Source organism: Microcebus murinus, chromosome 10 (assembly GCF_040939455.1).
Source record: "Microcebus murinus isolate Inina chromosome 10, M.murinus_Inina_mat1.0, whole genome shotgun sequence".
NCBI lineage: Eukaryota > Metazoa > Chordata > Mammalia > Primates > Cheirogaleidae > Microcebus > Microcebus murinus.
In genome coordinates, this window is record NC_134113.1 from 16,832,426 (window position 1) to 16,850,752 (window position 18,327).

General features: G+C 41.2%; 1 protein-coding gene across 1 annotated transcript in view; it reads left to right on the forward strand.

The window, feature by feature from the left end:
* Positions 1 to 2,481: 2,481 nt before the first annotated feature.
* ALDH1L2 (aldehyde dehydrogenase 1 family member L2) overlaps positions 2,482 to 18,327 on the forward strand; it is a 55,901-nt gene continuing 40,055 nt past the window's right edge. The window contains exons 1-6 of the mRNA XM_012772745.2: positions 2,482 to 2,639; positions 9,774 to 9,918; positions 12,021 to 12,255; positions 14,514 to 14,679; positions 16,953 to 17,054; positions 17,251 to 17,340. Coding sequence (XP_012628199.2) covers positions 2,592 to 2,639; positions 9,774 to 9,918; positions 12,021 to 12,255; positions 14,514 to 14,679; positions 16,953 to 17,054; positions 17,251 to 17,340 — 786 coding nt within the window. The 5' untranslated portion in view covers positions 2,482 to 2,591. The remainder of the gene's footprint in view (positions 2,640 to 9,773; positions 9,919 to 12,020; positions 12,256 to 14,513; positions 14,680 to 16,952; positions 17,055 to 17,250; positions 17,341 to 18,327) is intronic.

Below are 18,327 nucleotides of genomic sequence, written 5' to 3' on the forward strand. Positions count from 1 at the left end.
CTTCAGCTTACTCAGGACTAGTCAAGTTTTCTCTCATTTCTCAGCAAATATGTCTTGGGAATGTCTGTAGACACAGCGCTCCCTTGTACACTAAACACTGAGAAAAGAAAAGAACCTGCTACCTCTTGCAGCAACTTCTCTTATCATTACTTAGAAGTGTATTTCATAATTTCCTAAGAAGTGGGGATCGCACCAATTATCTTTTTGTTATGAATTTCTAGCTTAATTCCATAGTGGTCAGAGACCATACAATATGATTTCAATTCCTTTTTTTTTTTTTTTTGAGACATAGTCTTACTCTGTTGCCTGAGCTAGAGTGCCGTGGCATCAGCCTAGCTCACAGCAACCTCAAACTCCTGGGCTCAAACGATCCTCCTGCCTCAGCCACCTACCTCAGCCTCCAAGTAGCTGGGACTACAGGCCTGCACACCATGTCCGGCTAATTTTTTTTCTATGCATTTTTAGTTGTCCGGCTAATTTCTTTCTATTTTTAGTAGAGATGGGGTCTTGCTCTTGCTCAGCCGGTTTCCATCTCCTGACCTTGAGCCATCCTCTTGCCTTGGCCTCCCAGAGTGCTAGGATTACAGGTGTGAGCCACCATGCCTGGCCAATTTCAATTCTTTATAGCCAAGCATATGGTGAGTTTTTGAAAATATGTTGTATGTATCTAAAAAGAATGTGTTCTTGGTAGTTGGTTGCTTCTATGTTTGTTAATTAAGTCAACCACATTAATAATTTCATTTAAATATTCTGTATCACTGCTGATTTTTTCCTGCTTCTATTACTAATTGAAAAAGGTATGTTCAAATCTTTAAGTATGATTGCAAGTTTATTTTTTCCTTAAAGATATGATAATTTTTACTTTATAAAATTTGAGGCTATGTAATTCAGTATTTACAATTTAGAATGTTTATGTCTCCCTATTGAATTGACACCTTCTTTTACTAAGTGTTAGGTTGAGTTTTTTTTATTATCCTTTTAGGATCTTTATATTTTACAAATCACTCTAAGTGTTTTGTTTTTAAGCAATCTGACAATCTTTGTCTTTTAATTAAAGCATTTATTCCATTTTATATATTTTATTTTTAATTTTAATTATTATGGTTAGGTACATAATATTTGTATCATTCCACTTTAATTTAATGCAATTATTGGTAGAGTTAGGTTTAGATCTAATATCATAATTATGTTAGATATGGTAATAATTTCCTTCTTTTCTCTCCACCTGGTCCATGTTCCTTTCTCTCTCCTTTCTTGCTTTCCTTTGCATTGAATTTTAAAATCATTCTGTTGTCTTTGAAAGTTATATATTCTATTAACTTCATAGCTATACATTCTATTACTATTCTTTTAGTATCTGTACTGGAGATTATAATATGCATCCTTAACTTATTAAAGCCTAACATACATAAGTACTTTTATTATTTCCAAGACAAACTGCAACCTTGGAATACTTTAACTCCATCCTCTCTTCTGGAAAACCGTATGGTGGTATTGTTATGTATTTTGATTCTATATATTTTTGAACTTCCTAAAACATTATTGTTTTATGCAGTTAATATTAATATTAACTTATATTTGCCCTCATATTTACCCTTTCTGTTGCTTTTCATTCCTTCATCTCTGAGATTCCATCTGGGATTATATTCTTTCTGCCTAGTGGACATTTCATTCCTTCTAGTCTCTAAACTTATCCAACAATTTTCTATTATTGTTTGTATATTTGCATACATACATATATAAATGTATTAATTTAATATTTAATTATTATATTAATATAATTATGATAGATAATTATATTAATTGATTATAATATAATGTAATTATATTATTAATGTTCATACAATGTTCTTTTTTTTCTTTTTCTCTTTTCCTATCACAAAACCCTGAGAGGAAATGTTCATTTAAATTTGCTCACAACTTTGCCTTTTTTTTGGTCTTTCTGCATTCCATGTGGGTAATTTTCCTTCTGCTGGAAGGATACTCTTTAATATTCCCTTTATTCTGTATCTACTGATGACAAATTCTCTCAAGTTTGTTCCTAAAAATGACTTTGTTTTATCTCTATTATTAAGGGCTATTTTTGCTTGGTATGGGAATCTAGATTGGCAGGGTTTTTTATTTGTCAAACTCTAATTCCATCTGATCTAACCTCCAATTATCAAGGGAAATACACTTCTGGTTCTTCCAAAAAAAACTTAGATACCATGTATATTTCATTATATTTGGGTGAACATAAATTCTGTATTTCCTAAACTTGGTAGTGGAAATATATAATTATGGAACCCCACTAAAAAAAAACAGTTTGCGGGGTGGGGGCGCGCGCCCCGCCGGGTTGCACAGGATTGGTCGCGAGGGCTTTGCCAGCCGAGGGGCGGGGGTTGGGCTGCCGAGGGGGCGTGGCCCTGCCAGCTGAGGGGCGTGGCCCTGCCAGCTGAGGGGCGGGGCCGTGGGCCGGGCGCCTGGCGAGCCGAGGCCGCGAGCCGCGAGCCGGGCCGTCCCGGGCATCCCGCCTGCAGGCCGCGCCCAGGCTGCACCGTCCGCCTGCCTCCCGCGTCGCCGCGCCTCCCGTGCCCGCGTTCCTTTCCAGCATGCTGCGGCAGGGCAGCCAGGCGCTCCGGCGATTCTCCACAAGCCGGGTGAGTCCGGCCGGGGCGAGCCGCCCGGCTCTCACCCTGTCCTGGTTTCCAGACTCCGGGGCGGGCGGGAGGGCCGGGGCGGCGGGGCTGGGAGGGGGCGGCGGGGCTTGGACTTTGCTAAAAGCCAAGACGGCGTTTTTAAAAACGGGAGACTTCAGAGAAGGGCCCGGGGAGGGTCCTGGGTGGGAATTGTGAAGCAAGCCATTGTCTTCTCCGGGGAAGGGGCTGAGGATGCAGCTTTGGAACGTGTCAGGTCCGGCTGGGATGACAGGTGGGAACAGTCACTTGGTAGAGAGAGCAGAGTCTGCTTCCTTTCCTTTTTCATTTCGATCGTGAGATCCCTGGTCAAGAGATGAAGCCGTATGGAACCGAGACCGTCTCCTGGAAGAGGGTAGTAGCGTGCCAGCCCGGTCCCTGCTGGCTGCCTGAGAGGTCTGAGCGCTCGGGACTGGTATGCGCGGCCCATTCAGATAATGACTCTGAGAGCCGGTGGCTGCAAGCTCAGTATTCCGGAGCTGAGCCGCAGATGGCAAGATCTCTAGGATTACCAGGCGCTGCAGAGGCAGCCACGCTGGAACATTATCAAACTGCAGCGCGAGCACCAAGCTCAAGCGCTGGCCCAGCCCCGCGGCTTGGAATTGCATCAGCTCCTCCAGAAATGGAACGAGAGTGGACACGTTGCATGTGGTGCTGCCTCCAGCACTTAGGGGGCCCTGGGAGGGATGCCTCTCTGCTTCTGAGGCAGACTCCAAGCTGTTTAGGGCAGACAAAAAAAAAAATTTTAAGAAACGAAAAACAAAAACTCCATCCCATGTACATTATCTCTTTTAAAAGAAATACATGCTTGCTGTCTTATAAAAGAATTTGCTTTTCGATTTGTTTTTTCTGCCATGATAAAGCTGCATGTACATATGTATAGACTCAAATGTAAAAAACTTGGAGAAAGAGACAAGTCTTGAAATGCACCAAGAAGTGGCCCAAACTTGCATAAATGGAAAAGCTTTTGTACCCTAGACAACCCCTAATAACGAGAATTCATTTTCCCCCTGGCAAACAGTTCTAGTTACTTTGTGGAGTATTCCCCTTATGTAAAATAAGGGGGGAAAGGCCTGCTCTGCTAGGGCTTTTGCCTGCTCCCCTAAGCAGTGCTCTGGGCCCCTCCTGAGCTTCTCCCCACCACATGGCATGTGTGGATCTGGGAGATGGCACAGAAAGCAAGGGGCTGTGCCTACCTGTTTTATTGCCCTCCTCTGTCAACACCTTTCATTAAATTGTCTTTTTTGGAGAGCAGAAGGGAGTCTTGAAGAATGAAAAGATTTTGATAGTGAGCTTTGCATAAGATTTCAGTAATATAAGGTGAACATCCCAGGTGGCACGTGGCATAAACAAAAGCACAGATGTGGAGGAGCACCTGGCATGATCAGGGTCGTACTGTATCCCCAGGAGTGCATGTGGAAAAGCAGTGACAGGTATGGCTGGGAAAAAGGTAGGTTCCTCAACGGCTAAAAGGAAGACATTAAATGACAAATGAAGAATGCAGGATATTTTACTCTGTAGAAAATGAGGATCCATCTTCTGGACTGTGTTCTATTCAAAATCAAACAGATACATGGCTGGACAGGCGTGGTGGCTCACGCCTGTAATCCTAGCACTCTGGGAGGCTGAGGCCAGCGGATCGCTCGAGATCAGGAGTTCGAAACCAGCCTGAGCAAGACCCCATCTCTATTAAAAATAGAAAGAAATTAATTGACCAACTAAAAATATATATATAAAATATTAGCTGGGCATGGTGGTGCATGCCTGTAGTCCCAGCTACTCGGGAGGCTGAGGCAGTAGGATTACTTGAGCCCAGTGAGGTTGCTGTGAGCTAGGCTGATGCCACAGCACTCACTGTAGCCTGGGCAACAAAGTGAGACTCTGTCTCAAACAAACAAACAAACAAAAAACAGATAAATGGCTAATGGGAAGCCACTTTGGAAAACTTTTTGACAGTTTCTTATATATAATAATTAAACATATACCTACCATATGACCCAGCAATCACACTCCTAGGTATTTAAAAGCCCTGTCCCTTGCAAAAGGCTTTTCCAATGCAGAATGTTCTCTCTAGAGAACTCCAACATAATAGCACTTATCACTCAGATTTGAAATGCTGTGTAGCATTTACGCCCCTTCTCTCTCACCAGTACAACAGGCAGCTGTGGTGAGAGTCCCTGGAAGAACAGTGCTGTCCCCATGTCAGGGCCACCATAGCAATCTCTTAGAAAGGCTGATGGAACTATTTCCTGCAATTGACCTGTCAAACCATTGCCATGTTTTCCCTTTTTTAAAAAAGAGAAGGGGCCTTCCACATGGGAAAGCCTTAGAAGCACATCCGCTAAAGTTAGGTGGATCCAGATTTGAAACCTGCCCCTAATCCTTATTGGCTCTGTCCTTGGACAGGGAACTTAGTTTCTCTGAGCCCCGTGTTTTCTCATTTGCAAAATGGGTCACTGAGGATTAAAGACATATAATAAGCATTTGATAAATATCTTTTGAATTAACAAAAAAGGTTCAATGTAGTGCCTGGCTCGGGGTATATTCCCAAGAGGAGATATCCATTATCATTATTTTTATTTACCTAGGTATTACTTGCAGTACAATAGTAACAACAGTTAACATTTGTTGAGAATTTACCATTGCCATGCACTGCGCTAATACATTACATACTTTATCCCACTGAATCCTTATAACAGCTTTATGAGATAGGTACCATTATTATTCTGATTTTAATTGATGAGGGAAATTGAGGCCCAGTTTAAGATTGCATGCCTGGTATTATGCGCCCTGGGATAATAAATAGAGTTAGAATCTCAGGGCTGCCATTTAGTAGCTATTTGACTCCAGGCTGTATTTTAACCTCTCTCAGCTTCTGTGAAAGTGGTTTAACAATGCCTATCCCCAAGAGTCACTGGGCAATCAAATGGGATAATATATGTGAAATACCTGGCACATATAAGGGTCTTGTTCAAATGTTTGCTATTATTGCCACCCTTTTTTCTGAGTCAGACTCCCCAGAGAAGAATCTTGTGGGCTGACATACATTCTCCATAGAGCACAGATTTTCAGATTTTAATGTGCCTATTAGTTGCTGAAGAGCTTGTTAAAATGCAACTTCCTAGCGGGATCGATGCCCGCACAAATGAAAATAAAAAAATAAATAAAAAAATGCAACTTCCTAGCCGGGCGCGGTGGCTCACGCCTGTAATCCTAGCTCTCTGGGAGGCTGAGGCGGGCGGATTGCTCGAGGTCGGGAGTTCGAAACCAGCCTGAGCAAGAGCGAGACCCCGTCTCTATTATAAATACAAAGAAATTAATTGGCCAACTAATATATATAGAAAAAATTAGCCGGGCATGGTGGCGCATGCCTGTAGTTCCAGCTACTTGGGGAGGCTGAGGCAGGAGGATCGCTTGAGCCCAGGAGTTTGAGGTTGCTGTGAGCGAGGCTGACGCCATGGCACTCACTCTAGCCTGGACAACAAAGCGAGACTCTGTCTCAAAAAAAAAAAAAAAAAAAATGCAACTTCCTGGACCTGAGATTTTTTTGACTCAATAGATGTTAAGTGGGGCCCAGGAATCTACACTGTAAACATATCCTCCCATGTTCTGCCAACATGGGCAGTCAGTCCTCAGACCACACTTGAAGAAATAAGACTGCTGCTTCGAGGATATGAAGGCAAAAAAAAAAGACTAAGTAAAATATCCCCATCTGGTTTTCTAGAATCCTGCTAACTCATAAACACACTTATAGTTATAAAATCTGAAAATTTGTCAGTGTTAGAAACTCACTTTATCGCTTTAGCATTAGCATTAAACTCAGAAAGTGCTTCAATGAACATAGTATTTCCAAAGATACTGACATGGTTTCTTTAAATGCTATCTTTCTCAGAGAGTATTACATCTGGAATTGAACTCTAAATGACCACATAACAGCTGAGCAGCACATTACATTTGAGTTAGCTTAGTCTTTTGGCTCTTAGGTATTTTAAAAGTAGTATTTTAGATGTCTTATAATATCTGGTATTGGTAACTGTATGAGGTAAAGCCAAATTTTTGCTAGGTGGCCAAAATACAGATTCTATTTCAAGCAACAGCATTAATTATAGGATTTGAAGATAGAATATAAAACATTTTGATTTTTTTTTTTTTGAAGAAAGAAAATTAAATGGTCGACCATGCATTATCTATGGGTGAATTTGCTGTTACAGAATTTTGTTTTGTTTTGTTTTTTGGAGATGGAGTCTCGCTCTGTTGCCCGGGCTAGAGTGCCATGGTGTCAGCCTAGCTCACAGGAACCTCAAACTCCCTGGGCTTAAGCAATCCTTCTGCCTCAGCCTCCTAAGGAGCTGGGACTACATGTACCACCATGCCAGGCTAATTTTTTCTATATATTTTTAGTTGTCCTGCTAATTTCTTTCTATTTTTAGTAGAGATGGGGGTCTCGCTCTTACTGAGGCTGGTCTTGAACTCCTGACCTCAAGCCATCCTCCCTCCTCAGCCTCCCAGAGTGCTAGGATTAAAGGCGTGAGCAACCCAGCAGCTGTTACAAAGTTAATCTGTTTGCTTGCAAGTACTTATTAGACATTGAAGCTTAATTAGGCTTTTTTGGGACAAAAACTTTGATTCTGGAAAAGGATTTTTTTTTAAACTAACATCTTAATTGTTTAATTATCATTTCAATTACAGGGTAGCTGTGATCTGGTATCCTTTTAAATTTATGCCTAAAAAGTGATGTGATCTATGTCCTTGATAAAATGGGAAATAAGGGGAAATTAAGTATTGACAGTGAGGCTTTACTAATTTAGAATGATTTTCCAGAATACAAGAGAATCTCATTCAGATTGATGGGGAAAAAATACATTCTAAATTCGAATCCCGTGGAGCCATATTCTAACATGAGAGAATGTAAGGCAGAGAGCTCTGGGCAGACACTGCCAGGAAGGGAAACACAGGGAGGCGTGGCCCTCTGATGGCCATCTCTACACCCACAATCCTGCATCCAGCCTGCCTCATCTCATCATTTTCCATCATCATCTTGATAATTATCATGTCCACATATGACCTCAAGCATTGTGAAAGGGCTCCACTTTGGGAGAATTCACAGAAGATATAATAGCTCAGAGACGGACTTAAAACTTTATCCCCTTTAGTGATATTTTTATCTATATGATATTTATCTTTCTTGATAATCACTGTACTTTTGTATGTCTGTGTTAATCTATGAAGAAGATGGAAGAGATAGGTAGTTCATTTTAATTATTTTACTTTTAAGTGTATGTGTGGGCTTTGGAATCAGACAGACCTGAATTCAAATCCCAGTCTCTCCCTGTCTCTAACAGCGTGACCTTGGGGATATACTTGACATTGCTAAGCCTTGATTTCTTCAATCATAAAATGGTACAGGCCAGGCGAGGTGGCTCACGCCTGTAATCCAAGCACTCTGGGAGGCCGAGGCAGGTGGATTGCTCGAGGTCAGGAGTTCAAAGCCAGCCTGAGCAAGAGTGAGACCCTGTCTCTACTATAAATAGAAATAAATTAATTGGCCAACTAATATATATAGAAAAAAAAATTAACCAGGCATGGTGGCGCATGCCTGTAGTCCCAGCTACTTGGGAGGCTGAGGCAGGAGGATTGCTTGAGCCCAGGAGTTTGAGGTTGCTGTGAGCTAGGCTGACGCCACGGCCCTCACTCTAGCCTGGTCAACAAAGTGAGACTCTGTCTCAAAAAGATAAATAAATAAATAAAATGGTACAAAATGGGGGATAATTAAACAGCATAGATGTGAGAATGAAATATTAATAATGTGTAGGCCTTGATCCCTTATCTGAAAACTTTGTTGCCAAATGTGTTTTCCAGTTCAGATTTTATTTACATTTTAGAAAGTTAATAGGGTACATAGATGGTACATTACATAAAATCACTAGCAGGCTCTGGGCAATACCTGTAATGAAACACATTGATTTTTCTGCAGCAAACATGTGAATATTCATATAGTATTTATAAATATTATAAATAAAGGCTAAAAATAGCATTATGTCAGTTCAGGTCAAATTGAAAGCCAAATGAACTGTGCCAAACTTCCAAGAAACCTATAAGGACTACTATAAAGACCATCACATTAGATCAAGCCAGGTCTTGAGGGCAGATGGGTTTGGGCCACTTACCAAGGATTTTTGAACCCTGGACTATATGAAATAAGCATAGAATAGAATCTAGTATATTGTAAGACCTTTAAAATATTATTAAAGCTTCTACTTAAACAGCACTGCCTGCTGCATAATGTCATTTAATTCAATCAAAATTGTATGAGGTTGGTAAAATTCCCATTTTATAGATGAGGGGTAAAAAAGGCAAACAGAAATTAGTTACTTGCTTAAGGCCACACAACTAAGTGGTGGCATTAGGTTTTGACTTCAGGTAGCCTAGCTCTAGGGTTTGTGCTTTTGACCCTTGTATACTAAATGTCATATATATACATATACACACTAAATGTCAGCTTTTGGCCTCTTTGGCAGATTAAGAGATGAGTTCCACTTTTTAGTTCTATATTATAGGGGCATAAAAACACTTTCCTATTGAGGTAGGTCTTGCTCAGAGTTAAGCTTTTAACACATTTTTTTCTTACATCTGGCTTCATTTCACCAAGGAGTGGAGGTGGCTTGTAAAAATATATGCAATCCCACTGGATGCAATGGTGTTCACTGGTAGTCCCAGCTACTCGTGAGGCTGAGGCAGGAGAATCACTTGAGCTCAGGAGTTCAAGACCAGCCTGGGTAACATAGTGAGACCCCTGACTCAAAAATAAATAAATAAATAAAAATTTGAAAAAAAAAAAAAAGCAATCCCAAATGATTCAAATGAATAAGCAAGGGAATTAGAGCAAAGAGAGAATGAGCAATGCTTATGTGGGAAATTATTTTTACTGTGATCTACATGTAATGTAGTCTGAGTTCTGTGTATGTCAATAAAAATTTTATTTTGTAGCTCCTTGAGCCTTTTATAGTCCTCAAGTAATCTTTGTATGACTGAAAAAAAATTTATTATCCAACATCTTCCACCTATGCTTACATCTGTCATCATTGAACTGTTTCACAGGTTTATTTCAAAAACAAACTGAAGTTGGCACTTATTGGACAGAGCCTCTTTGGACAGGAAGTCTACAGCCACCTCCGCAAAGAGGGCCACAGAGTAGTAGGGGTGTTTACAGTACCAGACAAGGATGGAAAAGCTGACCCACTGGGTGAGTGCATCTTGGGGTGACTATATCAAGAATTCTCAAGTCTGGGTTGGCCATCAGAGCTGGTGTGGCAGCTCTACATTCAGCACAACACATGCTCCTCCTATTTGTTATTTTGTCAGTATCAATAATGAGCTTCTGTCTCATGGTCCAATGTAGCTGCCCCAGCACCAACTATCAAGTCTGCATTCCAACAAGCAGACAGGGAAAACACCGAAGTAGAGGGCAAGCTTTTTATTAAGGGTGTAATCCAGAAGTTTCATTTATTACTCCCACTTGTATTCCATTGGCCATAACTTAGTCACAGGCCAAATTTATTTGCAGGAGAGGCTGGGAAATATAGATTTTATTTGGGGTGGTTATGTGTTCAGCTAAACTAGGGGACTCCATTGCTAAAGGATAAAGGGGACAACTAGCAGTCTCTGCCATGTACATGACCTTCAGAAGAATTGCAAGCATGTGGCTATTAGACCTCCTTTTGGAATGGATCCTGGGAAATGAACTCCTCCCTGTTGCCCAGTCCCTGAGTCAGGACCCCCTTTCCACTGGCCATGGCCTTGTGGACTCATGGCATAACTCAGAAAAACAAAAAATACCAACCTGACTCACAGAGTAACCTATATAAGGAGGGGGTACTGCTGTGGTTAACAGCATATGTTCTGGAGTCACGGGATTAATTCTGACACCTGTGTGACCTTAGGCAAGTTACTGAAGCTTACTAAGCTTCAGTTCAGTGGTACCCACCTCATGTGGCTGCTATGAGAATTAAGTGAGATTAATGTATATAAAATGCTCACACTATGCCTGGCTCATAAGATACAATCATTAACCAGCTGATTAATTTTGTCAATATAGTCAACTAGGATAGCCAAACATATTCTTGCTCTGGGGAAGCCAGAAACCAAAACCAAAACACGAGCCCAATACCTACATGCTCAAGCCTGTCTCAGTGGAGTACATTTTTTACCATGAAGACTTCTAAGTCTCCTCTACCCCATTTTTCTTTCGTATAGACTCTTTCACGAACTTCTCCCATTGTCTCATTTTTTACCAAAATATATACCTTCTCCTGTCATTTGACATGTGAATTCAGTCTTTGGAACATTTTATGAACATTTGCATTTCGTGAATGTTATTTTGCTGGTCTCCCAGATTCTTCCAAATGGATTGATCAAGGCCTAATCTTGATGGCCAGGGACCTTCAGGATCTACTTAGCCTTCAGAATTTAGGTTTTGTGGTGGAAGCATCATCTCGTCCTGAGTCAATGAATTTTGATGATTGGGTGGTGGAGAAAGGAAAGGGAACAAAGAAATGCACATAAAAAGCTTTCATTAGCCGGGCGCGGTGGCTCACGCCTGTAATCCTAGCACTCTGGGAGGCTGAGGCGGGCGGATTGCTTGAGGTCAGGAGTTCGAAACCAGCCTGAGCAAGACCCTGTCTCTACTATAAAGAGAAAGAAATTAATTGGCCAACTAATATATATATAAAATTAGCTGGGCATGGTGGCACATGCCTGTAGTCCCAGCTACTCGGGAGGCTGAGGCAGAAGGATTGCTTGAGCCTAGGAGTTTTTTGAGGTTGCTGTGAGCTAGGCTGACGCCACGGCACTCACTCTAGCCTGGTCAACAAGCGAGACTCTGTCTCAAAAAAAAAAAAGCTTTCATTGTGTATACTTACATAATGAGTGCGATACGTACCACCTGGAGGATGGACACACTTGAAGCTCTGACACAGCGGGGGGTGGGGGAGGGGGGAGGGGGGAGCGATGTCAAGGGCAATATATATATAACCTTAACAATATTTTTATCCCCATAATATGATGAAATAAAAAGGGAAAAAAAGAAAAAGCTTTGATTAAGACTTCTGGAAATTGCCTAAAATTAATATATAAAAAATGGTCCATAGACTACTATTAGTAATATGTAATAGAATATATTAATATATAATAATATATATTATTTTTATATATGCTATTTATATATTAAAATATATACTTAAATAAATATATATACTTAAAATACAAGGTACACAATAAATAATGTATGATATAAAATTATGGCTATCTCTTTTAAAAATGGAAATGATCTTCTTTTTTCATGCTCAGCTTTGGCTGCAGAGAAAGATGGGACCCCTGTGTTCAAGTTCCCTAGATGGAGAGTCAAGGGCAAGACCATCAAGGAGGTGGCAGAGGCCTACAGATCCGTGGGTGCCGAGCTAAACGTGCTCCCCTTCTGCACACAGTTCATCCCCATGGATGTAATCGATGGCCCAAAGCACGGCTCCATCATCTACCACCCATCCATTCTGCCCAGGCACAGAGGAGCCTCTGCTATCAACTGGTGAGGTTTTTTAATAATGGAGAGGATGGGTCTATTTCCATTGCCCGTAGTCAGTTTGTTTTTTACATTGGCGATTAAGAAACTAGGTATGCTTGAACAGTTGTGAGGTCCCGATTGACTGCTACAATTTGCACGAACTCCCCTGAGATCTAGACATATTGCATGAACCAGGGCGGCATTTCCCAAGAATAGTTTATGGAGTACTAACTAGTTCCATGGACTGTTACTAAGTGTGGTACAAACAAAGGTTCTATGGTCAGATAAGTTTGGTTAATGCTGGATTTTTTTTTAACTACAGGACTTCTTTGAGCTTTTAATATGTGCTTTGATGTGAGCATCCTAATCCCCTAGAGGGAATCTGAGAACACAGTGTTCCCAAATTTATTTGACACCACACACACACACACACACACACACACACACACACACACACACACACGCCCCGCCCCGCCCCTTGAATCCCGCACCCTGAGCCCGGATCCTCCCCCGATGCCCTTCCGTGTCCTTCCCGCACAATCTGCGGGAGTCGTGGGGACGTTGGCGCAGAGCTGCCTGGGAGAAGGCTGCAGGCTGTGGCCGCAGTAAACGCGCAGCGACAGGACTCGGGAAGCCCAGGGTCTCTCAGCTGCCCGCTGAGCCCCACCCTATGGCTGGAGGGCACTGAGGGCCCAGGTGTGCCAGTAGGGAACAGGGAGGCCCATGGTCGCCACAGTCGCTTCCAGCTGGCTCCAAATAGCCCTGTACTCCCTCTCGGTACACTAACCCTCACGCTCACCATTTTCCAGCTTTCCAGGGTAACCCGGTGCCCTCCCTATGGATCCCTTAGCACCTGCAAGTCCCAGAGTGAAAGAGTCTGTGCCAGACACACCTGGGTCCTCCTGGGGATGGAACCGCGAAGAGGGGACCCCAGCTCCATGCCTGGCGCAAGAGACCACAGAACTTTTTTGCATAGAGCATGTCAAGTATATTTCAGGAAATGCTTAGTTACCTGAGATTATCGCCTCCTTGTTCATCTTCCCCCATTCGACTTTAAGCTTCTTGGGGGAGGGACATTGTCTAACACTTTTATTGCTGTTTCCCGTGTCAAGAGCCTTGCCTGGGACACTGCAGGTACCTAGTGCCATAGGTACACCATGCTGAGGGTTGGGGTGGGCCTTTCCCCCTTTTTCTGCCTTCTCTCCTTTACCCGCACATCTGCCTGTTATCCCCAGAGTCAAGTTGTTGAATAAGCAGAACGTCTACACTTGGTTTAAACGTGATGAAAAAATTCACTGTATTTAAAGTTTGATTACATGAATTGATTTCTTTTGGGCTCTTATAAATAACAGTTTATTATTTAATAGATATTGTTGCACTTAAACTTATACTTTTTCTCCCCTGACATTGCTTCCGCATGCAGAATCATTGGGCTAAAACATATCCATATTCTCCAGGCTCTTGATAATATAATGCCAGTTAATTCCTCAGTATTTCTGAAGGGTGATTGATTGATTGATTGAGGTCTTGGTTGATTAGCTCAGAAGTAAAAATGATTTAGATCACGGGCATGGCTGACCTACCACTTCATACTCTCTCTGTATTAGCCTACTCTCTCATGTGCTTTTACATGTATTTGTTCACAGAGCTACCTTATTGTTTGTATTATACGCTCCTGTAGGGCCAGCATTTTCTTTTAGGCTGAACTTTATAGAGCATAAAATACAAATGATTGAATTAATCAACCATCCTTTACTACAATGTATGTAGACAATCTAGAGCTAATTCTAATCCTAAATTAATCTTATAACTGAATTAATTAATACAACCTGAGTTAATAATCAGTTCTCCTCTTCACATTGCAGAGAGTATCCTCTGTTTTTTCTTCTGTTCTTATTCTGCCTAATGCAGTGTCAAGTACAATGTAGGAATTGGACCCAGGTGGGCATAATACTTGATCCTGAAATAGAAAGCTGACACCTGGGAGTCAGTGAGTGGTAGTAATGATGAACTCTAATGCCTTTTTGAATTCACTACAAGTCATTACTAGATGTTAACAAGAAAGACTGCACATATGAGGATGTATAAGATAGCAGTACCATTAGGTATTGCTTTTTGTGAGCTCTGACATCTCCCAGCTCTACTGTTAATTTCTCATGGTATCAATAGTTTCATTCACTGTCTACTTTTCCATTTCAACTACCTTACACTTTAGTGTTACTAATTCATCACTTTATGATACAGTTGCCCAATATCTTAAGTTGAAACTCTTCTTTTCACAGGACTCTAATTATGGGTGATAAGAAAGCTGGATTTTCTGTTTTCTGGGCTGATGATGGTTTAGATACAGGACCCATTCTTCTTCAGAGATCATGTGATGTGGAACCCAATGACACAGTGGATGCACTTTATAATCGATTTCTTTTTCCTGAAGGAATCAAGGCTATGGTCAGTATATTGATGCCATCAAGAAGAATTTAGTAAACCTTTGAAGTTTTGGAAATATTTATCTTTTATTAAGAATTCACCCATATGAAATTTCACTAAAAATGTAAAGCTTAGAAAACAAAATTAGGTTTTATCAATGGAATAGTATATTTAGGGTGAGAATCTGAACTTCACAATTTCTTTTTTGTAATTTTATTTTTTTATTTTAAAATATTATAGGGGTACAAATACTTATGATTACATTTATCAGTTTTTTTATGCCTGAGTCAGGGTTCTAAGTGTGCCCATCACCCAGATAGTGTTTATTGTAGCTGCAACAACACAAATAAATAAATGGGACTTGATTAAATTAAAAGGCTTCTGCACAGCTAAGGAAATAATCAACAGAGCAAATAGACAACCTACAGAATGGTAGAAAATATTTGCAAGCTATACATCCTATAGAGGGCTAATAACCAGAATCTACAATGAAATTTACGATTTCTTATTCTGAAAATCTGACTTATACTTCTGAGAGCAGTGATCAAATGGGTGAAGCAGCAATTAAACTGCTCCATTTCTTTTGCCAAATACTTGAATCTCCAACACTGTTTATAATGACTAATTGTTTAAAAGTATACAGAATCTTAAGAAACTTTGCTATGTAATTTGGACTTCCTTTGAAAGGATTTTAAATTAGTCTGTGTAACTGGGTGAAATTTGCCATTGTTTATTTATTCAGGTGTACTCTGGGTAAAAAGCCCAAAGCATGTACACCAAAAAGTAAAAAATATTGAAATATTAGCCTGCAAAAACATTAAAAGTTTCACAAGGTAATTTTGATGTCAATTGATTTTTTTTCCAGAGTTGGTATCATAGAGGTAGCAAGATTACATAAAGTAGTACCCATTAATTTAGGAAGGAGGAGAGCATTGCCTTGTTTCCATCATTCAGTGATAAAGGGAGTAGGGCTTTGGTGTCAGAGGGACCTAAGTCCAAGTTCTCATTCTGTCTCTTATTTGTTGTATGACAATAGGCAAGTCACTTAGCCTCTTTAGCCTTGGTTCCCTCATCTATAAAATGTGGATAATACTTCCTGACTTGTATGGTTGTTGTGAAAATTAAATGCCATTATTTGTGCGAGTCTGGCACACATTAGATGCTCAAAAATGATCATTACAATCAATACAGCATTGTGTGCGTTCAGTGACATTTGCCCAAGTCCAGATCCTATAGCTGATGTTATGACAGATGGGGGTGGATGGGATGAGCTGTGAACTTGACTCTGTTCCCGGTGGCCCCTTCCCGGTAGGTTGGCCAGCAGCTGTCAGTCCTTAGAGAGAAATCCGAGAACTTGAGCTTACGTCGGCCTCCCAGTGAAGAGAGGCGGCTGTCAACTCAAGACACATCAATGTGGCAGGACTCATCCTGAAGGCAATCAAACCCAATTTTAACTTTTTAGATTCTAGGTGTCCTAAACTAAAAAGCAAGTTGAATTAATGAAATACAATAATGTGTCATTTTCTAGAACCATTGTGATAAGCAAACTAACCCATAATGACTTATTTTATAAATTATATTCATAATTTCCACTGACTCACCAAGGTGGAGGCTGGAGTTTGCTTACGAAAAAAGGAATAGTTTTTGAGAGTTCAGGTTTGATATTGGCAATAGATAGACCTGGATGTAAATCCTGCTTCTCATACCTACAAGTTCTCTCTGTGAACTTTTTTTTTAGAGGCACAGCCTCACTCTGTCACCCAGGCTGGAGTGCAGTTATGCAATCATTGCTCATTGCAGCCTCAGACTCCCAGGCTCAAGGGGTCTTCCCACCTCAGCCTTCTCAGTAGCAAGGACTACAGGTGCAGACCACCATGCCAGGCTAATTTTTAAATTTTTTGGTAGAGACAGGGTCTCAATATGTTGCCCAGACTAGTCTTAAACTCCTGGCCTTGAGTGATCCTCTCACTCCAGCCTCCCAAAGTGCTATGATTACAGGTGTGTGCCACTGTGTCCTGCCTACTTAACTTTTCTAAGCCACAATTTTCTCATGTGTAAAACAGGAATAATAATATCCACCTTACAGGATTTCTGTGATGTTTGTAAGGGATGGTTTACGTAAAGTAGCTGCCATACTGCTTGGTGCATAGATGGACCTGAAGAAAGGGTAGTTATTATCATAGTCTGACTCTGAACAGGTTTATAGGTAGTAATTCTGTTAAGCAGAAACTTCAGTTAAACAGGCCATGCCATTGAACATTGGGCTGTAACAAAGGTGACATTTTTGGCCTTAGGTAGAAGCTGTCCAACTGATAGCCGATGGAAAAGCTCCTCGTGTTCCTCAGCCAGAAGAAGGAGCAACATATGAAGGAATCCAGAAGAAGGAAAATGCTGAGGTATTTATATCAACTCAATAACACATCCCAGAGTTCATGCCCCTCTACCTTTAAATAGTTCCCAATGTACTGTGTCCTCACCAAACGGTAGATCTCCAAGCCAGCCTGCCCCTAGCCATACCCACTTCTGCCACTGATAGACAGAAACGTTTCTACCGACTTTGAGACTCACACCCTGTGCTTTGTGCTTTCCTAGATTTCTTGGGATCAGTCTGCCGAAGCTTTACATAACTGGATTCGCGGTCATGATAAAGTCCCTGGAGCTTGGACAGAGATAAATGGACAGGTATGTTTCAAGGACCGGTTTTCCCCCATATTACCTTTGCAAGAGGTATTACAAAGAAGTCTGGGCTTCCCTTGGTTCCTCCCTGGGTCACGAGCAGGGTCTGTAATTCAGCATGCACTGAGCATTCATTGTGAAGCAGACACCAGGCACAGCGCCTGCGCTCAAGGAGACTGCAGTTCTATGGGGAAGCAGAGAAGTGGAGGCAGTAAGAGAAATAGTGCTATATCTGAGGCCCACACTCAGTTATAACTTATGAGGGCTTCATGTGATTGTCTTGATAATCACAGCAGTGAGGCAGGATTCCTAGCGCATATTAGGTGCCAATGAGAATACATGCAATCGATGAATGACCGAGGGAGTACTGGTTAGTGTACTGGTTAAGAGTGTGGTATCTGAAGCCAGAATGTTTCCATTAAAATTCCTGCTCTGCCACTATTTTATGCTGTAATTTTGGGCAGGTTACTTAACCTTTGCGTGCCTTGGTCTCCTCATTGTAAAATGGGACTAATAATACTACCTCCCTGATAGGGTATGGGTTATTGTGAAGATTAAATGAGTTAGCACATGTTAATTCATTTAAGTACTTAGTCCCTGGCATAGAATAAGTATTCAATAAATGTTAAGCTATTATAGTGTCCCATAAATGATAGCCAATAGAGAATTACAATAATAAATGAGTTTCTCTTGGTTATAGTCTGGATCTGGTACTGTTTCCATGAGCTGATAGTGCACAAAGCACCCTGTACTTCTCACCACCTAGCACACTGCATTGTAAAAGTCTGTTTATTCATCTGCATCTCCCCTCACCGATGCCCACCCCCAACACCTCCCTGTCCCCCACAAACCCTACCTTCAGGCTATAAAGGCTGAGAGCTTTTTGTGTCATTCACCTTTGTATCAATGCGAATATGTGATAAACGTAGGAGGGCTGTCCAGAAAGCATCCAGCCATTGTTAATATAACAAGAACAGTTTACATGGCTGGATA